At 43.9% G+C, this 18802-nt stretch overlaps 1 protein-coding gene across 2 annotated transcripts in view; it reads right to left on the bottom strand.

The window, feature by feature from the left end:
* GRIN3A (glutamate ionotropic receptor NMDA type subunit 3A) overlaps positions 1–15657 on the bottom strand; it is a 147580-nt gene extending 131923 nt beyond the window's left edge. Inside the window, exons 1-2 of one of the 2 annotated variants that reach the window (XM_038769983.1) lie at positions 15460–15657; positions 14893–15378 (exon numbers count right to left, since the gene is read on the bottom strand). In XM_038769983.1, the coding sequence (XP_038625911.1) occupies positions 14893–15378; positions 15460–15657 (684 nt within the window). Of the gene's footprint in view, positions 1–14892 lie in introns of both variants that reach the window. The other variant, XM_038769982.1, reaches the window with a different exon arrangement.
* Positions 15658–18802: the final 3145 nt, after the last annotated feature.

Below are 18802 nucleotides of genomic sequence, written 5' to 3'. Positions count from 1 at the left end.
AAACTGGGGAATCTCTACTTGGAAGTCAGAATGAATCACACTGGCTCTCTGCAAGGCCCCAGTTCAGAGAATAATTGTCCCCCTTTAATAACCCATGTGCTGGGTGGTACTCTTCTAAGGATTGGAAAATGTATTAGCAATCAAGTGGGGGCCAACTGTTCTCCTCATTTCCTAAGAAGGAAGGACAGGTGGAAATGACCTTACATTGCAGCAGAAGATGTTTAGATTAGCTATGAGCAAGCACAGGAATAAGTAATTGGGAGGGTGCAGAATTTCCTCCATTGTTGATTAAGAGGATAAACAGTCATTTATCTGGGGATGCTTGGACACACATCTGATCAGAAAGAAGAAATTGGACAAAACAACTCAGAATATGAAATGCTGCACCACCAACTCTTCAGTAGAAGTTCTTTGAACAATGAAATTCAGTGATTTGCTTTTTAGTGCATGCCTTTTGTGGGTCCAGCTGAAATGGAAATTTTGGAGCCTTACATTCATTTTGCCTTCATGCCACCTTCAACTTAAGGTTAGCAAAAACTGAATTCATCTTCCTTAACAAACCTTCTCCTTCTCCTAATTCCTCCACTTCTGTCAATAATCAGTATTATTTACTGAGTGACTACTATGTGCAGAGCACTGTACTAAGCACTTGGAAGATTATAATGATCCCTGTTCTCAGGTTCAGAAACTTGCAATATAGTGGAGGAGATGGATACTGAAATAAATTACAGATAGGAGGAAGAAGGAAGGCGGGGTGAATCACAGATTCATGTATATACATGTACATATTTGTGTGTGTGTGTATACACATATATAGTTGTTGTGAGTGCACAAATGCAAAATATGTACAGAAGTGCTGATATAGAAGTTGAGGGGATATAACCTAGAAAAAAGAGAGAGCTTTCTGGAGGAGATGTGATTTCAGAAGGGCTTTGAAGATGGGGAGAGTTGTAATCTGACATATTTGAAGTGGAAGTGGGAGTTCCAGGTAGGGGTAAGGGGTGTGAGCATGAAGTCAGAGGCAGAAGTGATGAGAATGAGGCATGATGAGTAGGTTAGTTCGAGAGGAATGAAGCGGAGGTATAGGTTTTTTTTTCTTTTTACTAGTATTTGTTAAGCACTATGTGCCAAGACTGTACTAAGCCCTGGGGTAGATACAAGCTAATCAGGTTGGACAAAGTCCATGTCCCACATGAGGCTCACAGTCTTAATCCCTGATTTACAGATGAGGTAAATGAGGCCCAGAGAAGTTAAATTGGGAAGCGGTGTGGCTTAGTGGAAAGGGCATCGACCTAGGAGTCAGAGGACCAGGATTCTAATCCCAGCTCTGCCACTTGTCTTCCATGTGATCTAGGGCAAGTACCTTCACATTTCTTTGCCTCAGTTTCCTCAACTGTAAAATGGGGATGAAATACCTGTTTTTCTCCTACTTAGACTGTGAGTCCCATGTGGAACAGGGACCGAATCTGATCATCTTGTATCTAGTCCAGCACTTCAAACAACACTTGACATGTAGTAAGCACTTAACAAATGCCATAATTATTATTAAGTGACTTGCCCAAGGTTACACAGCAGGCAAATGGCAAAGCCAGGTCCTCTGACTCCTAGGCCCGTGATCTTTCAACTAGGCCATGCTGTGGGAGAAGGCAGTTGATTGAAATGCCTTAAAGCCAAAGGTCAGGGGTTTTTGCTTGAAACCAAGAGGAAGGCTTTTGAGCAAAGGGGAGACATGCATAACAGCATTTCAGAAAAATGATCCGAGCAGCAGAGCGAAGTATGGACTGGATAAGGGAGAGATTGGAGGCAGGGGAAAAGTGTCTGGGTTGGGATTAAGGCCATTTGGATGGAGAAAAATGGTCAGATCCTGAAAATGTAGTGGAAGAAAATCCAGCAGGATTTAGTGACAAACTGAATACAGGGCTTGAAAAAGATGGTGAAATCAAAGCTAATGCCAGGTTGCCAGCTTCAGAGATGGGAAAGATGATAGTGTTGCCAACTGTCATGGGAAAGTTATGTGGAGGAGAGAATTTGGCAGGGCAAGATAAAGGAGTTTGGAAGTAGCAGAAGCCAGGGGAGCAGATGAACTCCTCAAGGGAGTGAATGTAAAGTGAGAAGAGAAGGGGACCCAGAACAGAGCCCTGAGGGAGTCCCACAGTTAGGAGGTGTGAGGAAGAGGAAGAGCCAGTAGAAGAGACTGAAAAGGAACAGCTGAGAGTAGGAAAAGAACCAGGAGAGACTGTCAGAAATACCAAGGTTGGATAGCATTTCCAGGAGAAGGGAATAACCTGGTGTGTCAAAGGAAGCTAAGAGGTAGAAGAAGATCAGGATAAAGTCCATTAGATTTAACAAGAAAGAGGTCATTGTTGACCTTGGAGAGCGTGGGTTCAATAGAATGAAAGAGGTAGAAGCCAGATTCTAGCAGAGCATGGAGGAAATTGGATAAAAGGAAGTGGAGCCCTCAGGTGTATACAATCCATTGTAGGAGTTTGGACAGGGACGGGAAAAGGCGGAAAAGGCGGTACAATGAGATCCAGAGAAGTTTTTTGTTGTTTTTTTTTTAACTATACGGGAAATGTGAGCTTGTTTGAAGGCAGAGGAGAAGGAGTCATCAGAAAATGATCAGCTGAAAATGGTAGCTAGGTAGAGAAGAAGAGTGGGCACAAGTGTTTTTAGAAGGTGCAAAGGGGTTGGGGTCAGAGGCACTGGTAGAAGGGATTTGCTTTGGAAGACAACAGGAGATATCCTCTTGAGAAGTGATTGGAAAGTAGAAAACGGGATTTATGGGATGGAGGGGGCAATTGACAGCACCACCACCTCCCTATCCACATACATTTACAACCTAGGTAACATCTTTGACTCCTATCTTTTACCTCCCACATTCACTCTGATTCCAAATCTCCCAATTTACTCTCCACCATATTTCCTAGAGCTGTCATGCATAGAGACATCATCCTGACCCAGCCTTTTGTCTCCTCCTGGATGGATTACTGTAAAAGCCTCCTTACTGATCTTCCAGCCTGCTTTGGGCTACCCTAAATTCTGTTTCCCAGATTATCTTCCTAAAATATCATTCAGGACACATCACCCCTGCCCCCTCCCCCATTTAAAACCCTTCAATATATATGCTTTTCTCTTGACCACTGGCTCCAATTCTTTCCACCAGTTCTCTTCTTCTTATCTTTTCACTCTTCTCTCCCACCCCATTCCACTTGCACTTGTTTTTTCCTCTGAAGCTAACATTCTTCCTGTATCTCACTCTGACTTTTGCCCCTCCAGCCAATCACACCCACTCTTTCCCTACATGAAACTCCTTCCCACCTAAAATCTACCAAATTATGTTCTCCACAGCTTCGGTGACTTCCTAGGAAAACTCCTATTCCAGGAGCCATTCCCTGACTAATCCCAACCTCCTGGAACAGGTCATCCTGCTAACATTAGTTAGCCCTTATGTGTATACTGGTTTATTTGTTACTTTGCGGTCTATCCTGCAATAACACACGCTTTGAGTACACATTTTGGCTAGAATGCTGTTAGGGAATTAATGAACGTCAGTCTGACAAAGAGCCTGTTTGGATACAGTGTGATGAGGTTTCAGAAGAAGCAGTTGTGCACTAGTGCATGTGTGCCCTGGGCATGTCTGTGGCATTGGACGCACGTGAGTACAACAATCAAGTTTTCCTTAACGTGACATTTGGGGAAAATGCAACCCTCCCTGCCACACACACTTCATAGAACAACAGGGTGTATTTATTCTTTTTCAGCTTACTTTTGTAGTTGTACCTATGTTGTATTTTTGTTTTCCCTTTTGTTCCCATTAAATGTATACTATCTATGCCTGCCTGTCCCTCATTTTAGATTGCAAACTCACTGAGGGCAAGAACCTTGTCTTTTACTTTTTGTACGTTCCCAACCACCAAGTCCCAGCTCTGCACGCAGCAGGTGCACAATAAACACTGGTGATAATGATGATGGTTTAATTGCCCCCTTTTTTGTATAATCTCTGCATTTTCAAGTACTTAATAAATGTTAGTAGTAATACCAATTGCAAGTATGCCCAACATAAATAGAAGGAATCATTCCTATTACTTCAGTAACTGAGAAACAACTAATTAAAGGATGTACAGAATTTGCAGAAATAAAGATATTATATTCTAATAATAAAGTGACACTATACTTTCAGGATGACATAGTACAGTTTAAGCAATTAAACAAATCCTCCTTACTGAAAAATATGAAGCAATAAGCTTATTAAGCACCAGACTTATAAGATTGTTTTATAAAAATAGGTATTAAACCAATTTGTCAGGAAAAAACCCCAAACAGTTCCCAGAATCATTAGTACTATGATACCACGCTCAAAAACGTAACCTTAAAGCACTTGACTTTCTGAAAGAAATTCCTCCTAGTCCTTAAGGAGGTGCCTTAACCCCTTCATGCCACTCTGGGACTGTATATGGCCTAGATGAAATAGAAAAGAAGGGATTTAGACACCGACAGGACTCAAGTTCACAGAATCATATGCTCCATTGTCACTCTTTCAAAAATTCATCACCCACTGTTACCTCTACAACATTTTCTACATAAAGGTCCATGTATTTGCTTTATTTTGGCTTACAGTTTATTTTCTGTAATCTCGCAAAGCCCCAGTTCTGTTGCTGGCTGTCAAGTTGTACTGGAAAAATAAAAGCGACATGTGACTACCTAATTTGTTAAAGACTGGTGGTCTCATTGAAAGAGCTCATGAATTAGGAATGTGGTATTTGAACTTTTCTCAGCTGAATAGTTTGCGCAAGAAGTTACGCCAAGTTTTGATTGGGATGGGCATTATCTACAAAGAATTCAAATACATTCATACTATATACATCAGCCGTCAAAACGCTGAATACTCAAAACTCAACTAAGGGCCACTGACAACCTGGAAGAGATTCATGACAAAGCATCTCAATATCCAAGACCATGAATTTGACAGGAGCGTATGAGCTGAGCTATTGTTTGCAACTGTTAAAAATTCAACAATACACTGCAAGCCCCCACACAAAAATTTTGCTCTAGCTTATTTGGCCCAGATTTTGATAGGATCCTCCATTTCCTCAGGATTCTCAAGCTTTCAGGGCAAGTTATTTACACTTAGTGTTTTCCTTTTTTTATTTTTAAACATTATTTGACATTAATAATAATAATAATGATGGCATTTATTAAGCACTTACTATGTGAAAAGCACTGTTCTAAGCCCTGGGGAGGTTACAAGGAGATCGGGTTGTCCCACGGGGGGCTCACAGTTTTAATCCCCATTTTACAGATGAGGGAACTGAGGCCCAGAGAAGTTAAGTGACTTGCCCAAAGTCACACAGCTGACAATTGGCAGAGCCAGGATTCGAACCTATGACCCCTGACTCCAAAGCCCGGATCTTTCCACTGAGCCACGCTGCTTCTCTAAAAAGAGTGTGACACTGTCACACTCCTCAACCTAGTGAAAAACACAAGGTATACACAATAAACATTATAACTTCCTCCTGGAGTGTGAGATTTTAGAACTGTCCACAAAGTCGCATTAACCACACCATGTATTGCAAATGACCACTGTGAAATTGATTGGAATCAAAATACCACTTAAAGGATTCTGATGCCTCAGTTAAGTTTTGAACCAAGTGTAAGCCATGATCAGGGGGCCCTTGAACTAAAGCCCATTATCCAAAGAGTCTGCCCACTCGGACACAACTCCTAGAGAAATGACATGGTTTAGTGGACTTCTTACCTGGGAGTCAAAGGACCTGGGTTCTAATTCCAACTCTGCCACTTGTCTGTTGTGTGGCATTGGGCAAGTCAGAACAGTGCCTGCCACATAGTAAGCACTTAACAAATACCATTTTAAAATAAAGTCAGCTATCAAACATCACCATGGCAGAGTGCTGGATTAGCTATTTTAGGGGGGGAATCCAAGCAAATGAACTTCCCCCACCATTATTCATTCAGGGAAACTCATTCACAGGCTTCAGTGAACTCCCCCATTGATCAGACTCAGCCCTCAGTTACTGATAGACTAAGGTTTTGAACTTTATTGCCACATCAGCATTTGTGTGTCATCTTCACACTGCTCTACTCACAACCATCTGTAGCACATATGTACATTCCTTCATACTTTACTACTTAAGCACTAACTCCTATACATAGCCCCATTTCCTTCTTCTTCCCACCTGTAAATTATTTCAGTGACTGTGTCTCCAACTAAATTGTAAACTCTTTGAGGGCAGGGATCATGCTTACTAATTCTATTCTACTCTCCCAAGACTTTAGTACTCTTGTTCTACACACTGTAGGTGTTCAATACCTATACTCATGATCATAAGGTAGTGGAGAATTTAAAGTAAAAAGAGTTGCACAAAGGACTAGAATGGTCCCTGAGAAACATGAGAAATGCATTTTCCCAGGGTTCTCAATTTTTCTCTGTTTAAATAGTGCACTTACCAGTCTCATCTATGCTTGAGCAGCGAACCTAATGGTTATAAGACCCTGAGGCTATTTTCTGTGATTAATGTTATCAGAAATTATTGGGGTATATTTTGTGCCTAGGTTTAAGATGCAGGTACTTTTGAAGCCAAATATTATAATTTTTAAAATATTTCAAATCCAGAGGAGAATGATGGGAGCATTTCTTTGTAAAATTCAAATATGCCCATATGGAAAATATCTCTTCTGACTTTTATGCTCAGGGATAAATGTCAAAACTATTCTTTGCCTAAATTATACAGGCCCAAAAGCAGTGATTGCTCTAGCAGCTTCCTGAGTCAAAAAAAGGTCCGATGAAAGCAGTCGAACACCTTTAACAGGAGAAGATGTTTCCCCTCTTTCTTCCATTCAAAATGACTTCCTTTTGACAACAAACATTTCTTTCATCTCATCCGGCTTGCACTGCAGCACTTTTATTCAAACCTCACTCTCTGTCATGCAGAGTAAATAATGAGACAGCAGAATTCAGAATGGAATAAAGAGAACGCATTGCTGAGTACCATCAGTAGATTGATCACCTTGAAGCACAAATCATCTCACATTCTGAAACCACCAAAGCTTTATTCTTTCTCATTTTCAAGACCTGGTCAGTGAATTAACACCCGACAAGGCTCAACAGAATGAACATGTTCCTCTTACTGTACAACTGATTGACCTTGTGAGAGGCTGGGCGAACTCTTGAGACAGGACAGTTACACTTCTAGAGTTAGTCCCAAAAGCAAGAAGAAAGAAATTGGAAGATCTCCTAGTGCAACTGTAATGTGAGACTGACATCACAGCTCTTCTCGCCCAGGAGAGAGTGGAAACGAGGTAAGAGGCTGGGCGATCTCCTGAGACAAGACAATTACACTTCTAGATTTAGTCTCCAAACCAAGAAGAAATTGTAAGACCTCTTCATGCAGTTGTAATGTGAGACTGACCTCACAGATCTCCTTGCCCAGTAGAGAGCGGAAATGAGGTGATGATTTGATTGAAACCATTAACATCTAAATGTATTTCTTTTCAGAATGATAGTTTGATTATCAGTATGCTCCACAATATGACTATTGTTTAGAGAATTGTTTTTCTTTATGGGGCCTTTCTTGATTCTATTTCCTATATCATTCCACTAGCTTGTACCAAAAAACGAAAGTGCATTCAAGATTGGACTGCCAAAGGAAAAAAGAACTCTCAGGATGGCACAAAGGACTGCTGAAAGAAAGCTACACACTGGAAACATTTCATACATTATGTCCATTAGAGATGTGAAGACTTCATTGTCCTTCAGCTAATTTAGACATTTAATTCAATTAATGAAATCATGAATTCATGCAAAAGTATGATTTAAGAAAAATGGACAACAAATGTTCCTTTATGATGCTGGAGAGAACAGAACCAGCTGTCTCAAATCCCTATTCTCTTAATTTCGGTGCTCTGCTGAGCAAGGGGAGCTGAACTTCTACTTCTCCAAAAAATCTGTAAATGGTCTTGGTTAAAGAAAGTTTTGTAATACTTGACTTTTAATCTTAAACCATTTATCTTCAAGTCAGGAACAATTAGTTGCTTCTATCATTCTATTCATTACACGTTTGAGAGGAATGTGTTTTCTCCAAGGGAAGGCTTGTACTGTTTTGAAAGCAAGCCATTGTGGAGCAGTTCTGAAGGGATATTAAAAAATCTTCCTGATTTTTTTTCCTGGGCAGCTAAAATATTAGAATATTACAGGCTGGAAAGGGACCTCAAGCAATCATTTAATCCAAACTTTCAGATTGGTTGGATCTACTGGGGAAATTGGGACTACATGATGTTTCACTAAATACATCCAAATGCTCATTTTCTAATTTTTTTCCATTTAGACTAATGTAGATTTGGGAGATTAGCTTGGATTGCCTGCTGGTTGGAGAGAGTTTTTCTTCCATTTGATATAAAAAATGGCATCTGCCAGACAGGCTTTGATCCAAGGCCCAGCTCTTTATCATCTATAATACCAAGCAGAGTGGACAGGATTCTGGTCCTAGTGAGAGTCAGTGTGGCCTAGTGGAAAAGAACACTAGACTGGAAGTTAAGAGACCTAGGTTTCAGTCCCAGATCTGCCACTGGCCTGCTGTGTGACCTTTTGCAGGTCACTTGACCTCTCTGGTCCTTTGTTTCCTCATATGTAAAATTGGGATTAGATATCTGCTCTCACTTCCTTTTAGAGTGGGAGCACCATGAGTGCTTGATGTTTGGCATACAGTAAGGGTTTAATAAATAACATAATTACTATTATTATGGTGTTAATAGAGTAGTCCAAGGGTACTTTCCTACATCAGGTCAAGAAATACTTCTCTAACAAATAAGTTGGACTAGAAACAATCTACTTCAGAAAGCTAAATGGCCAGGCTTGTAAAGTCTCGAACCCAAGGTTTACCAATAGTCATAAACAGCAAGGCAGTCATCTCTGTTATGGCACAGACTGGGACAGTTTTGGGACTTTAGCCATTCACTTTCCTTCATCACTCAGTCATTTTAAGTCATCTGGGCTCTAACACAACCATTGTAATACAGAGTTGTAGGTAATGGGTGTGTTTGTGCAAAACTATCCTTGCCCTGTAGGTAGGAGAACTTTAAGGTGTTAACTTTTGGGAAACAATGGGAAACCCCTGAATATGGTAGAGTAAGCATTGAAAAACAAAATGACAAGAAGAAGGGTTACATCCTGAGAGTTTACAAATAAATTTGGATTAAAGGCCAGAGAACATTAATTACTTTGGTGGACATTTACTTATCTAGAAGTAAGTGAATAATGCATTCATATAAAAAGTGGTCCCAAAGATGTTGGGGGAAATGGCAGTGTTGGGTTTTTTCTGTGGTTGCTGTCACTGCAAGTTCTTTAATTAGCAGGCACCAGAGCATTGTGAAGCGTGACAGGCTATCTATGCCACTAGTGTATAACGATGTTTCATGCTCGAGCACTTAATTGATTACTTGAGGTTTTTTTTTCCAGCACTTTGAGAGGCACACATAAATGCTTCATTTTGATTTTTAAACTTTGTCAAAATGCACAGCAGAAACCTTGGACAGATGAAGGAATCAGAAATAGCTGAATCAAATATTCATTTTTTGCTCAATTTTGAAACCAACTTCAGTAAATGCTACAATCAGTGCCCCTGATGGTTTATTCTTCATAGTTAAAGTTGGGGATCTCCTAAGGTTAATATGTAGTTGGAGGTTCTTTAAGGAAGACATAAAACCAGAGTCCATAGGTTGGTGTTTTATTCTCAGATTGGCCACAGTATTTGATTTGTGGTGAAATTACACAAATGTCTTAATACCTAAGTTCTCTATACACACAGTGGGAATACTTAACCTTCCCAAACAACCTTATAAACATGTCAGGAAGGTTAAATGGGAGAAGAGTTATATATAATTTGGATCCATTGGAAAGAAAGAAGCTGTTTCAAAGCAAAACACAGAACCTATTCCATGGGAATAGAAAGCCAGAAACAAGGCTTCAGGATTATATTGGGAATTTTCCTGGGAGCCAAATGCAGTTCCTAGGCAATTCCAACAGTGACTCTGCCCATGACTCTCATCGCTCCTGAGGTGACCCTTGGTTTGAGAAATTTGCGAGTCTCCCTGGAGCATCTATGACACTTCCATTAAAACATGAACAGGATCTGTGGCATATAGGCAATTCACCATTTGGAGGGGGCTGGGGAAAATAGGAAGAAAGAGAAGGGGAGGAAAATTTCTTCCATATATTAACCATATATTGGATATAGGCAGCATGACCTGCTGGAAAGAGCACAGATCTGTGAGTTGGAAGACCTGAATTATAACCCTGGCTCTGCCAATTGCTTTCTGTGTGTCCTTGGGCAAGTCACTTAACTTCTCTGTGCCTCAGTTTCCTCAACTGTAAAGTGGGGATTAAATCCTACTCCCTTCTATTTAGACTGTGAGCCCCATGTTGAACAAGGGCTTGGTCTAACCTGATTACCTGGTACCTAACCCAACAGTTAGAATAGTACTAGACACAGAGTAAGTGCTTCGCAAACATGATAACAATAACAACAATAATAACAATTATATATTTATTGGCATTTTCTGTGTGCCAAGTCATCATGCCACAAGATAATCAGGCTAGACTCACAGCTTTTCCAGGCTAAAAGGAGAACAGATACTTTATCCCCATTTTACATAGAACGAAACTGAGGTTGTGATGGCTGGCCAATGGCAGAGCTGGGATGAGACTCCAAGACTAGACTCCCAGATTCATGCTCTTTCTCCACTAGGCCTACACTGCCTATATCCAATCCTTAGTGGACTGAGCTGGGCTGGAATGTGTAGAGCATAAAAATCATCTAAATAATAATTGTGATTATTATTAAGTGCTTATTATGTGCTAAGCACTGCATTATATCCTGGGGTAGATATAAGATAATCAGATCAGACACAGTCTTTGTCTCACAAGGGGCTCACAGTCAAAGTAGGGAGAGAGAAGAGGTTTTGATTATTGAGTTATTTTACAAATGAGGAAACTGAGGCACAGAGAAGTTAAGTGACTTGCCCAAGGTCACACAGGTGTCAAGTGGCAGAGCCAGGATTAGAACCCAGATCCTCTAACTACCAGGTCTGTGCTCTTTTCACTAGGCCATGCTGCTTCTCTAGGTACATAGGAGAGAAGCAGTGTGGCTCAGTGGAAAGAGCCCAGGCTTTGGAGTCAGAGGTCATGGATTCGAATCCCGACTCCACCACATGTCTGCTGTGTGATCTTGGGCAAGTCACTTCACTTCTCTGAGCCTCAGTTCCCTCATCTGTAAAATGGGGATTAAGACCGTGAGCCTCACGTTGGACAACCTGATCACCTTGTATCCCCCCAGCGTTTAGAACAGTGCTTTGCACATACTAAGCACTTAACAAATGCCGTTATTATTATTATTATATGTATTCATTCATTCATTCAATCATATTTATTGAGCGCTTACTGTGTGCAGAGCACTGTACTAAGCGCTTGGGAAGTACAAGTTGGCAACATACAAAGACGGTCCCTACCTAACAATGGGCTCATAGTCTAGAATTTTATTGGTCATCCTGCTTGAGGAGGAGGAATGGAATACATGCCCTCTTAAAGTTCTCCAGTCCGATCAATCCACAGGTGTACACATTTATGTTCAACTCTGTAAGCAAGGCGAATAACAAAACTACCTTCATCTTTCACTAATTTTGGCATCAGACACTTCCTGGTTTGGCCATTTCCAAATGAGTTCATTTCTCGAAGAGAGTAATGGGGCAATCTGGAACTGTGATTGCACTGGTAGATTACAAATGTGTGACTGCATTTGTGTGATTACAATTTGCAGATTGTATTAGTAAACTACAAAAAAGTTGGGTAACAGGACCATCATCCCCACCTGTAAAGAAACAGTGATCTCCCTATCAAAGAAGTGCAATGTTCTTGTTTCACGTGCCTGTCCAGAAGCGTTCACTTTAATTAGGCTTTTGTTTCTGACACACAACACCAAGTTGCCTAATTCTAGGGGGGTCCACAAAATATGGTAGGTACCTCTGTCACCCTATGCGCAAAAAACCTAGCATTTATTAACTTAGATATGGAAGAACCTTAGCATTAATCAACACGTAACAAGGTTTAAAATCAGGGACCAAATCAGAATTGAAATGAAAATGATTTTTTTTAGTAAAAAAAAGAAAGGTTGTTTACTTTGCTAACTCAATTGTAACTTATTCCCAGGGTGCCACTGCATAGGCTAGCAAGTCCCTGAATTCATATTTCTATCAAACTGGTAATAAAGTGAACATATTTAATACACTACAATGAGCATGTCATTATCAAATGGCAAGGAAAAAGGAGTTAAGATATGATATATGATTTATGTTCTAATCTAAAATATTAATGGGGATAAAGGAAGATGCTATCAGCTGGGTAAAACTAATATAGAGTACTAAAGCAAATGACCTCTTTCTCAGGAATTGTGCTATTAAAAATGAAGTGAAGACACCTCTTTAAATAAATTACCTTACATAAATGCAAGAGTAAACATGTCTACCAGTTTATACATTTTAGCACTAGGTGCCGGAATTAATTATAGCATCTGCTCAGAGTTTGTTCCTTTAGTGCCCTGACTACTATTCTGTTTAGCTATACCAGATGTTTCTGGATTATCTAGTCTCTGCTGAATTTAGATCATTTTTAAAGTTATAGATGTGACATGCCAACTTTTTAGGACATATACTTTATAGAAATACAGATGATTTTCCTTCTAAAGAGAAATGTGAGCCCACATTTCTCCACATTTTTAGACTGTGAGCCCACTGTTGGGTAGGGACTGTCTCTATATGTTGCCAATATAATAACTTGTACTTCCCAAGCGCTTAGTACAGTGCTCTGCACACAGTAAGCGCTCAATAAATACGATTGATGATGATCACAATTGGCAGCTAATACAGTACTAAGGTTATCAAAAAAATGATGCCACAAAGCTAAATCATTTGACTCCATTTACCCTGATTCTACATATGTACCAATAATAATCCACCTATAAGTGGTAATTCCCTGTTTATGCACTTTGGCTATAGACAGCACTGCATCTGAGTTTTCCATGCCTTTCCATCTGCTACTTCCAGTCGTTCAGATTCAGGTGACTGAAACGCTTTCGATTAAAGGTAATTAGTCAGCACACTGCAGATCAAATCTTTGCTGTTCTGTGACAAAAGGAAACCTTCCAGTCAACTCTGGATGTGGCTTATGCCTCCCCTTTCAAAACGGACTTATCATTTATTGAATGTGAAATTCCAGGCAGCAGACATAGTGAAATGAATAGAAAGTTGAATTTGATGAATGGCAAGCTTTGCGTTCTGGTTGCCCACTCAAGGGCCCCACAAGAAGAAAGACATATCTATTTAGGGAGAGGAAGATGACAAGCCATATTTTGGGGGGAAATGGGAGGCTGAAATACTTTTATGATCTTAGTTGTGCCGCTGAATTTCTGGACGACCTTGAATAAGTCACAGAACTGGCCTCAGTTTCTCCTTTTCTACCTTCCTGGCGATGCTGCATGCAATTCTTAATTCATTCGGGGCATGAAAGAAACTTTAGGTTCATTTATCTCTCCTATAACACATCTCTGTATCCATTTGGGGTTAACATTTATGTGGACAGTCTTTTTCCCTCCCAATTTACATTGATCATCTGTATATTCCTAGAAATCACGAGCAACCTTTCTCCAATACTCCCTGCTTGCCTTTATCTAGCCAAACGCAACAAATGCACATGGTTACCGTGACCCAATCCTCCCTACGCCACCCTAAGAAACGATGGGTGGCAGGAAAGCCAGAGACCCGCCAACGATAATCTGCATTCATTTTGCGTTTCAGATCCCCAAACACGGTGTTTAGGACTTTATATTCGCTGTTATTATTCGGATTGAACCACACGAGGATTACAGTGGATTATCGGGGACAGTGAAGGGTGGAAGTCCGCCGCTCCTGGATCAGTGAGCCTCGAAATGGCTTGGGCTATCTCCGGGCTCTAGCCCGCCCCCTCTATTCCGCCAATCCCATTCTCTGTCCACGGAACTGCCCGAGGCGAGCTTCTCTAACCAGGCCTAACACCTAGTCCTGCGATCAACCCATCAATCGACGGTGTTTATTGAGCGCTCATTCATTCATTCAATCGTATTTATTGAGCTCTTACTGTGTGCAGAGCACTGTAGTAAGCGCTTGGGAAGTACAAGCAGAGAAGCAGCGTGGCTTAATGGAAAAAGCACGGACTTTGTAGTCAGAGGTCATGGGTTCAAATGCCGACTCCTCCACTTATCAGCTGTGTGACTTTGGGCAAGTCACTCAACTCCTCTGGGCTTCAGTTACCTCATCTGTAAAATGGGGATTAAGGCTGTGAGCCCACTTGGGACAACCTGATCACCTTGTAACCTCCCCAGCTCTTAGAACGGTGCTTTGAACATAGTAAGCGCTTAATAAATGCCATTATTATTATTATTACAAATGGGGCGCTTACTGCGTACAGAGCACTGTACTGAGCTCTCGGGAAAGTACACTATAACAGAGTTGGCAGACACGTTCTCTGCCCCACGACGGGCTCAGAGTCTAGAGGAGAGAGGGCACATTCCCATTTGTCCCTTCCTCGATAGCCTCACTTTATTTTTTTTTCATTACATATCGTCCCGCGCTTCTTCATACACCTCCTCCCTCCACCACCCGCCACTTCCCCGCCCAGTTGGCAGGATCGACAACGACCGACCAAAAAGCTGGCAGAACCCAAAGGAGATCAAGTAAACGTGGGTGACATTACTCCGCCCCCTTATTTATCGCACTTCCCTCTTCCCCCGCTTTCCCCCTTCCTTGCCCCACCTCCCCCGGCCCCCTTCAGTCCTCTCTCCTTCCCCTTACCTGGCTCTTCCTTGGAAACTCGTAGCGCACGATGCTGATGACGGGGATGTGCAAAACCGTGCTGATGAACTCCAGCTCCAGCATCTCCCCCTGGCTCTGGGGGAAGGCGAGCAGGGCAGAGACCCCCTGCACCACCACCGTGTGACACACGCTCTGCAAGAAGGAGACGGGGTCGCTGCTCCAAGCCGAGCTCGGGGAGGAGAAGGGCAAGAGGGGCAGGTCGCCCAGCCCGGCCTCGATGGCCATGACCACCTCAAGGGACAGGTTGTAGGGCAGCAGCCCAGACATCCGGTTCAGGTTGTCCACGGCGAAAAGCAGCGCGTCCCGCGGCAGGAGAGCTTCGCCCTCGACCGGGGTTCCCGCCCCCAGCGGCCCCCACCGGCGCGGTGCCCCGGGCCCTCCGTCCTCAGAGGGCGGCTGGGGGCGCCAAGTTTGGCTCCCCGCCTCATCCTGGCCGTTCCGTGCCCTGGCCGGGCTCTCTCCGCGCTGCCTGCCATTGGATCGCGCCCCTCTCCAGCCGCGGTCCTGGCTGCGGCCGCTGCTGGACGAGAAGGAGGAGGAGGAGGCAGTGGCGGCCCGCGCTGCCTCCGTCCAGGGCTGCAGGTGCACCGCCCCGATCCTTACCGTGTGCCCTATGCGCTTGAGGATCTGGCAGGGTTGCGGGTGGGACGAGGAGCCGGGCACCCTGGCCAGGACCAGCGCGCAGGGCGGCGGCAGCAGCAGACAGATCCGGGGCAGGAGCCACAGCCAACTCAGTCTCCTCATCACTGAGGTCCGGGCCGGGGGAAAGCCGGGGAACCAGGAGAAACGACCTACTCCAACTCTCCCCCCTCTACCTTTGCCTGCCTCCCTTTCCGCGCCCCCCTTTTCCTCCTCCCCCTTCTTCCTCCTCCTCTTCTTCTCCTTCTTCTTCTTCAGTCTTCCTCGGTCTTCTCCACTGAGCCTCCTCTTCCAGATCCCCAACGCTCTCCTCGGCGAAGAGGAACAGCCCGATCCTCCCGGACCGATTTCCCAGCCAGAAAAGTTGCTGGCGAACTAACCCGTCCCCGTCACTTTGCCGCCGCGATCTCGCTCCTCTCTCCTGCCTTCCCCCCGACTCCCCTCACATCACTGACCCCCCTTCCTCCGCCCCCAACCCTGCAATCAGCGCGTTCCCCAGATCCCGTCACCGCTCAGACACTCCTTCCCCTCGTCCTGCCTCATCCCTCGCGTCCCAACTCAACCCCCCAGCCCCCCGGGACCCGCAATGGCCGTCCAGAGACGGGCAGCCGAAGCGACACCAACAACGATCGCACAGTAGCCGCGACGACAGCGGCGCTAAAGGCGGTCCAGAAAAAGGTCGGGAAAGGAAAAATGAAAAGCCGGCGAGGGGTCCCGTTCGTTGTCCCTTTATGACAACATCTGGTTCATTCCCGAGGCAGCGATGAGCCGGAAATTCACTCCCCTTCGGAAAAAGGAACCACAGATCCACCTCGCTTCCCCACGCTACTGAAGACGAGCTGAGGTTTTCTCTCCCGAACCCAATTCATCTTTTCTTGACGAGATTTTTGTTTTCCTATTCCGCTCGACCCTGCCACTTTTCTCCTGGCGAAACGATGCAACGGGGTAGCGAAGGGTTCCGCTAGAACGGTCAAAGTTATCCCCGCCTCACTTAGCTCCTGTTGCAGGCGACCGTGGCTTCAGCCCGTCGCTTGGCTGCGCTAAACTCCCACTGAATAGCAACCCCTTTCGGGGGACGGCCAGGCGAAATTCAGCCTCTGGAGACTCCTCTCCTTTGAAGCCTGGCTGGGATTTGTAGTTTTCTAAATTCCCTCCGGCCCCTCTGCTCAACGCGTGCTAGGACTTCGGTTCCAGGGATCTTTCGGAAATCTTAGGAGTAGCGAGTAGAGGTTGAGGAGATTTAGGCATAACTCTCTCAGGCCTAGAACCCGCCCAATTTGGCAAGACAACGCCCATCGCAGATCCACACGGGTCCCCTAAAATATGGTTTGCATTCGAATTCCTGAGATGCACCATCTCCCCATCCTACAGAGCCACGGCATTTAAACAACAATTCTTTATACACTTCATTTCCTCTCTGCACTTTTCCCTCTAATACACTCAGTGAGTTGTGGATCTTTTCTTATTTGGACCACCAAACAGATTGAACATCTAAATGTCTGGGTTTCTAAGGTTTGTTTATTCTACATCTTCTTATATATATTTAAGAAGGATAATCAGTTTTCAAAGTACATGCAGAACCCCATTGCCATCCAGAGATGTCTTTCAGCATTAGAAATACCCTGAAATTGGCAGGACCCAACTGTACAAAGGCTAGTGACCGATTCAAAGAGAATCAAACTTTTCCTTTTACATTTTGGTTCGAGGCACTTTTCTCCCTTTCAAAAATAGGTTTTTATTTGGACTAAATACATTGCACCTGCTCATGAAAGAGGTGAGAAGCGAGATGATGATGACGATTGTACTTACTGTTTACTATGTGCCGAGCATTGTACTAAGTGCTGGGATGGATACAAGATCATCAGATTGGACACAGACTTTATCCCACATGGGGTTCATAGTCTAAGTAGGAAAGAACAGGATTTAATCCCCATTTTACAGATGAGGGAATTGAGGCCCAGAGACATGCAGTGACTTGTCTGAGGTCACACAGCAGACAGTCTCACCTCCGCAACATTGCCAAGATCCGCCCTTTCCTCTCCATCCAAACCGCTACCTTGCTGGTTCAATCTCTCATCCTATCCCGACTGGATTACTGTGTCAGTCTCCTCTCTGAGCTCCCATCCTCCTGTCTCTCCCCACTTCAGTCTATACTTCACGCTGCTGCCCGGATCATCTTTGTGCAGAAATGCTCTGGGCATGTTACTCCCCTCCTCAAAAATCTCCAGTGGCTACCAGTCAACCTATGCATCAAGCAAAAACTCCTCACTCATGGCTTCAAGGCTGTCCATCACCCCGCCCCCTCCTACCTCACCTCCCTTCTCTCCTTCTACAACCCAGCCCGCACCCTCCACTCCTCTGCCGCTAACCTCCTCACTGTGCCTCGTTCTCGCCTGTCCCACTGTCGACCCCCAGCCCACGTCCTTCCCCTGGCCTGGAATGCCATCCCTCCCAACATCAGCCAAGCTAGCTCTCTTCCTCCCTTCAAGGCCCTACTGAGAGCTCACTTCCTCCAGGAGGCCTTCCCAGACTGAGCCCCCTTTTTCCTCTCCCCCTCACCATCCCCCAGCCCTACCTCCTTCCCCTCCCCACAGCACCTGCATATATATTTGTACAGATTTATTACTCTATTTTACTTGTACATATTTACTATTCTATTTTGTTAATGATGTGCACCTAGCTTTACTTCTGTTTATTCTGATGACTTGACACCTGTCCACATGTTTTGTTTTGTTGTCCCTTCTAGACTGTGAGCCCGTTGTTGGGTAGGGACCGTCTCTATATGTTGCCAACTTGTACTTCCCAAGCGCTTAGTACAGTGCTCTGCACACAGTAAGTGCTCAATAAATACGATTGAATGGATGAATGAGTGGCAGAACTGGGATTAGAGACCAGGTCCTCTGACTCCCACGCCTGTGTTCTTTCCCCTAGGCCACGCTGCTTCCCTGTGAGATGATGAACAGTATTAAAGTGTTACTTCCATAATAATAATAATAATGATGGTATTTGTTAAGCGCTTACTATGTACAAAGCACTGTTCTAAGCACTGAGGAGGTTACAAGGTAATCAGGTTGTCCCACGGGGACAGTTTTAAGCCCCATTTTACAGATGAGGTAACTGAGGCACAGAGAAGTTAAGTGACTTGCCCCAAGTCACACACCACAGTTGGTGGAGCCGGGATTTGAACCCATGACCTCTGACTCCAAAGCCCGTGCTCTTTCCACTGAGCCACGCTTATTTGTTAAGTGCT

The sequence above is a fragment of the Tachyglossus aculeatus genome, chromosome X4, assembly GCF_015852505.1.
Source record: "Tachyglossus aculeatus isolate mTacAcu1 chromosome X4, mTacAcu1.pri, whole genome shotgun sequence".
Classification (NCBI taxonomy): Eukaryota; Metazoa; Chordata; class Mammalia; order Monotremata; family Tachyglossidae; genus Tachyglossus; species Tachyglossus aculeatus.
This window is presented reverse-complemented; position numbering and strand designations above follow the sequence as displayed.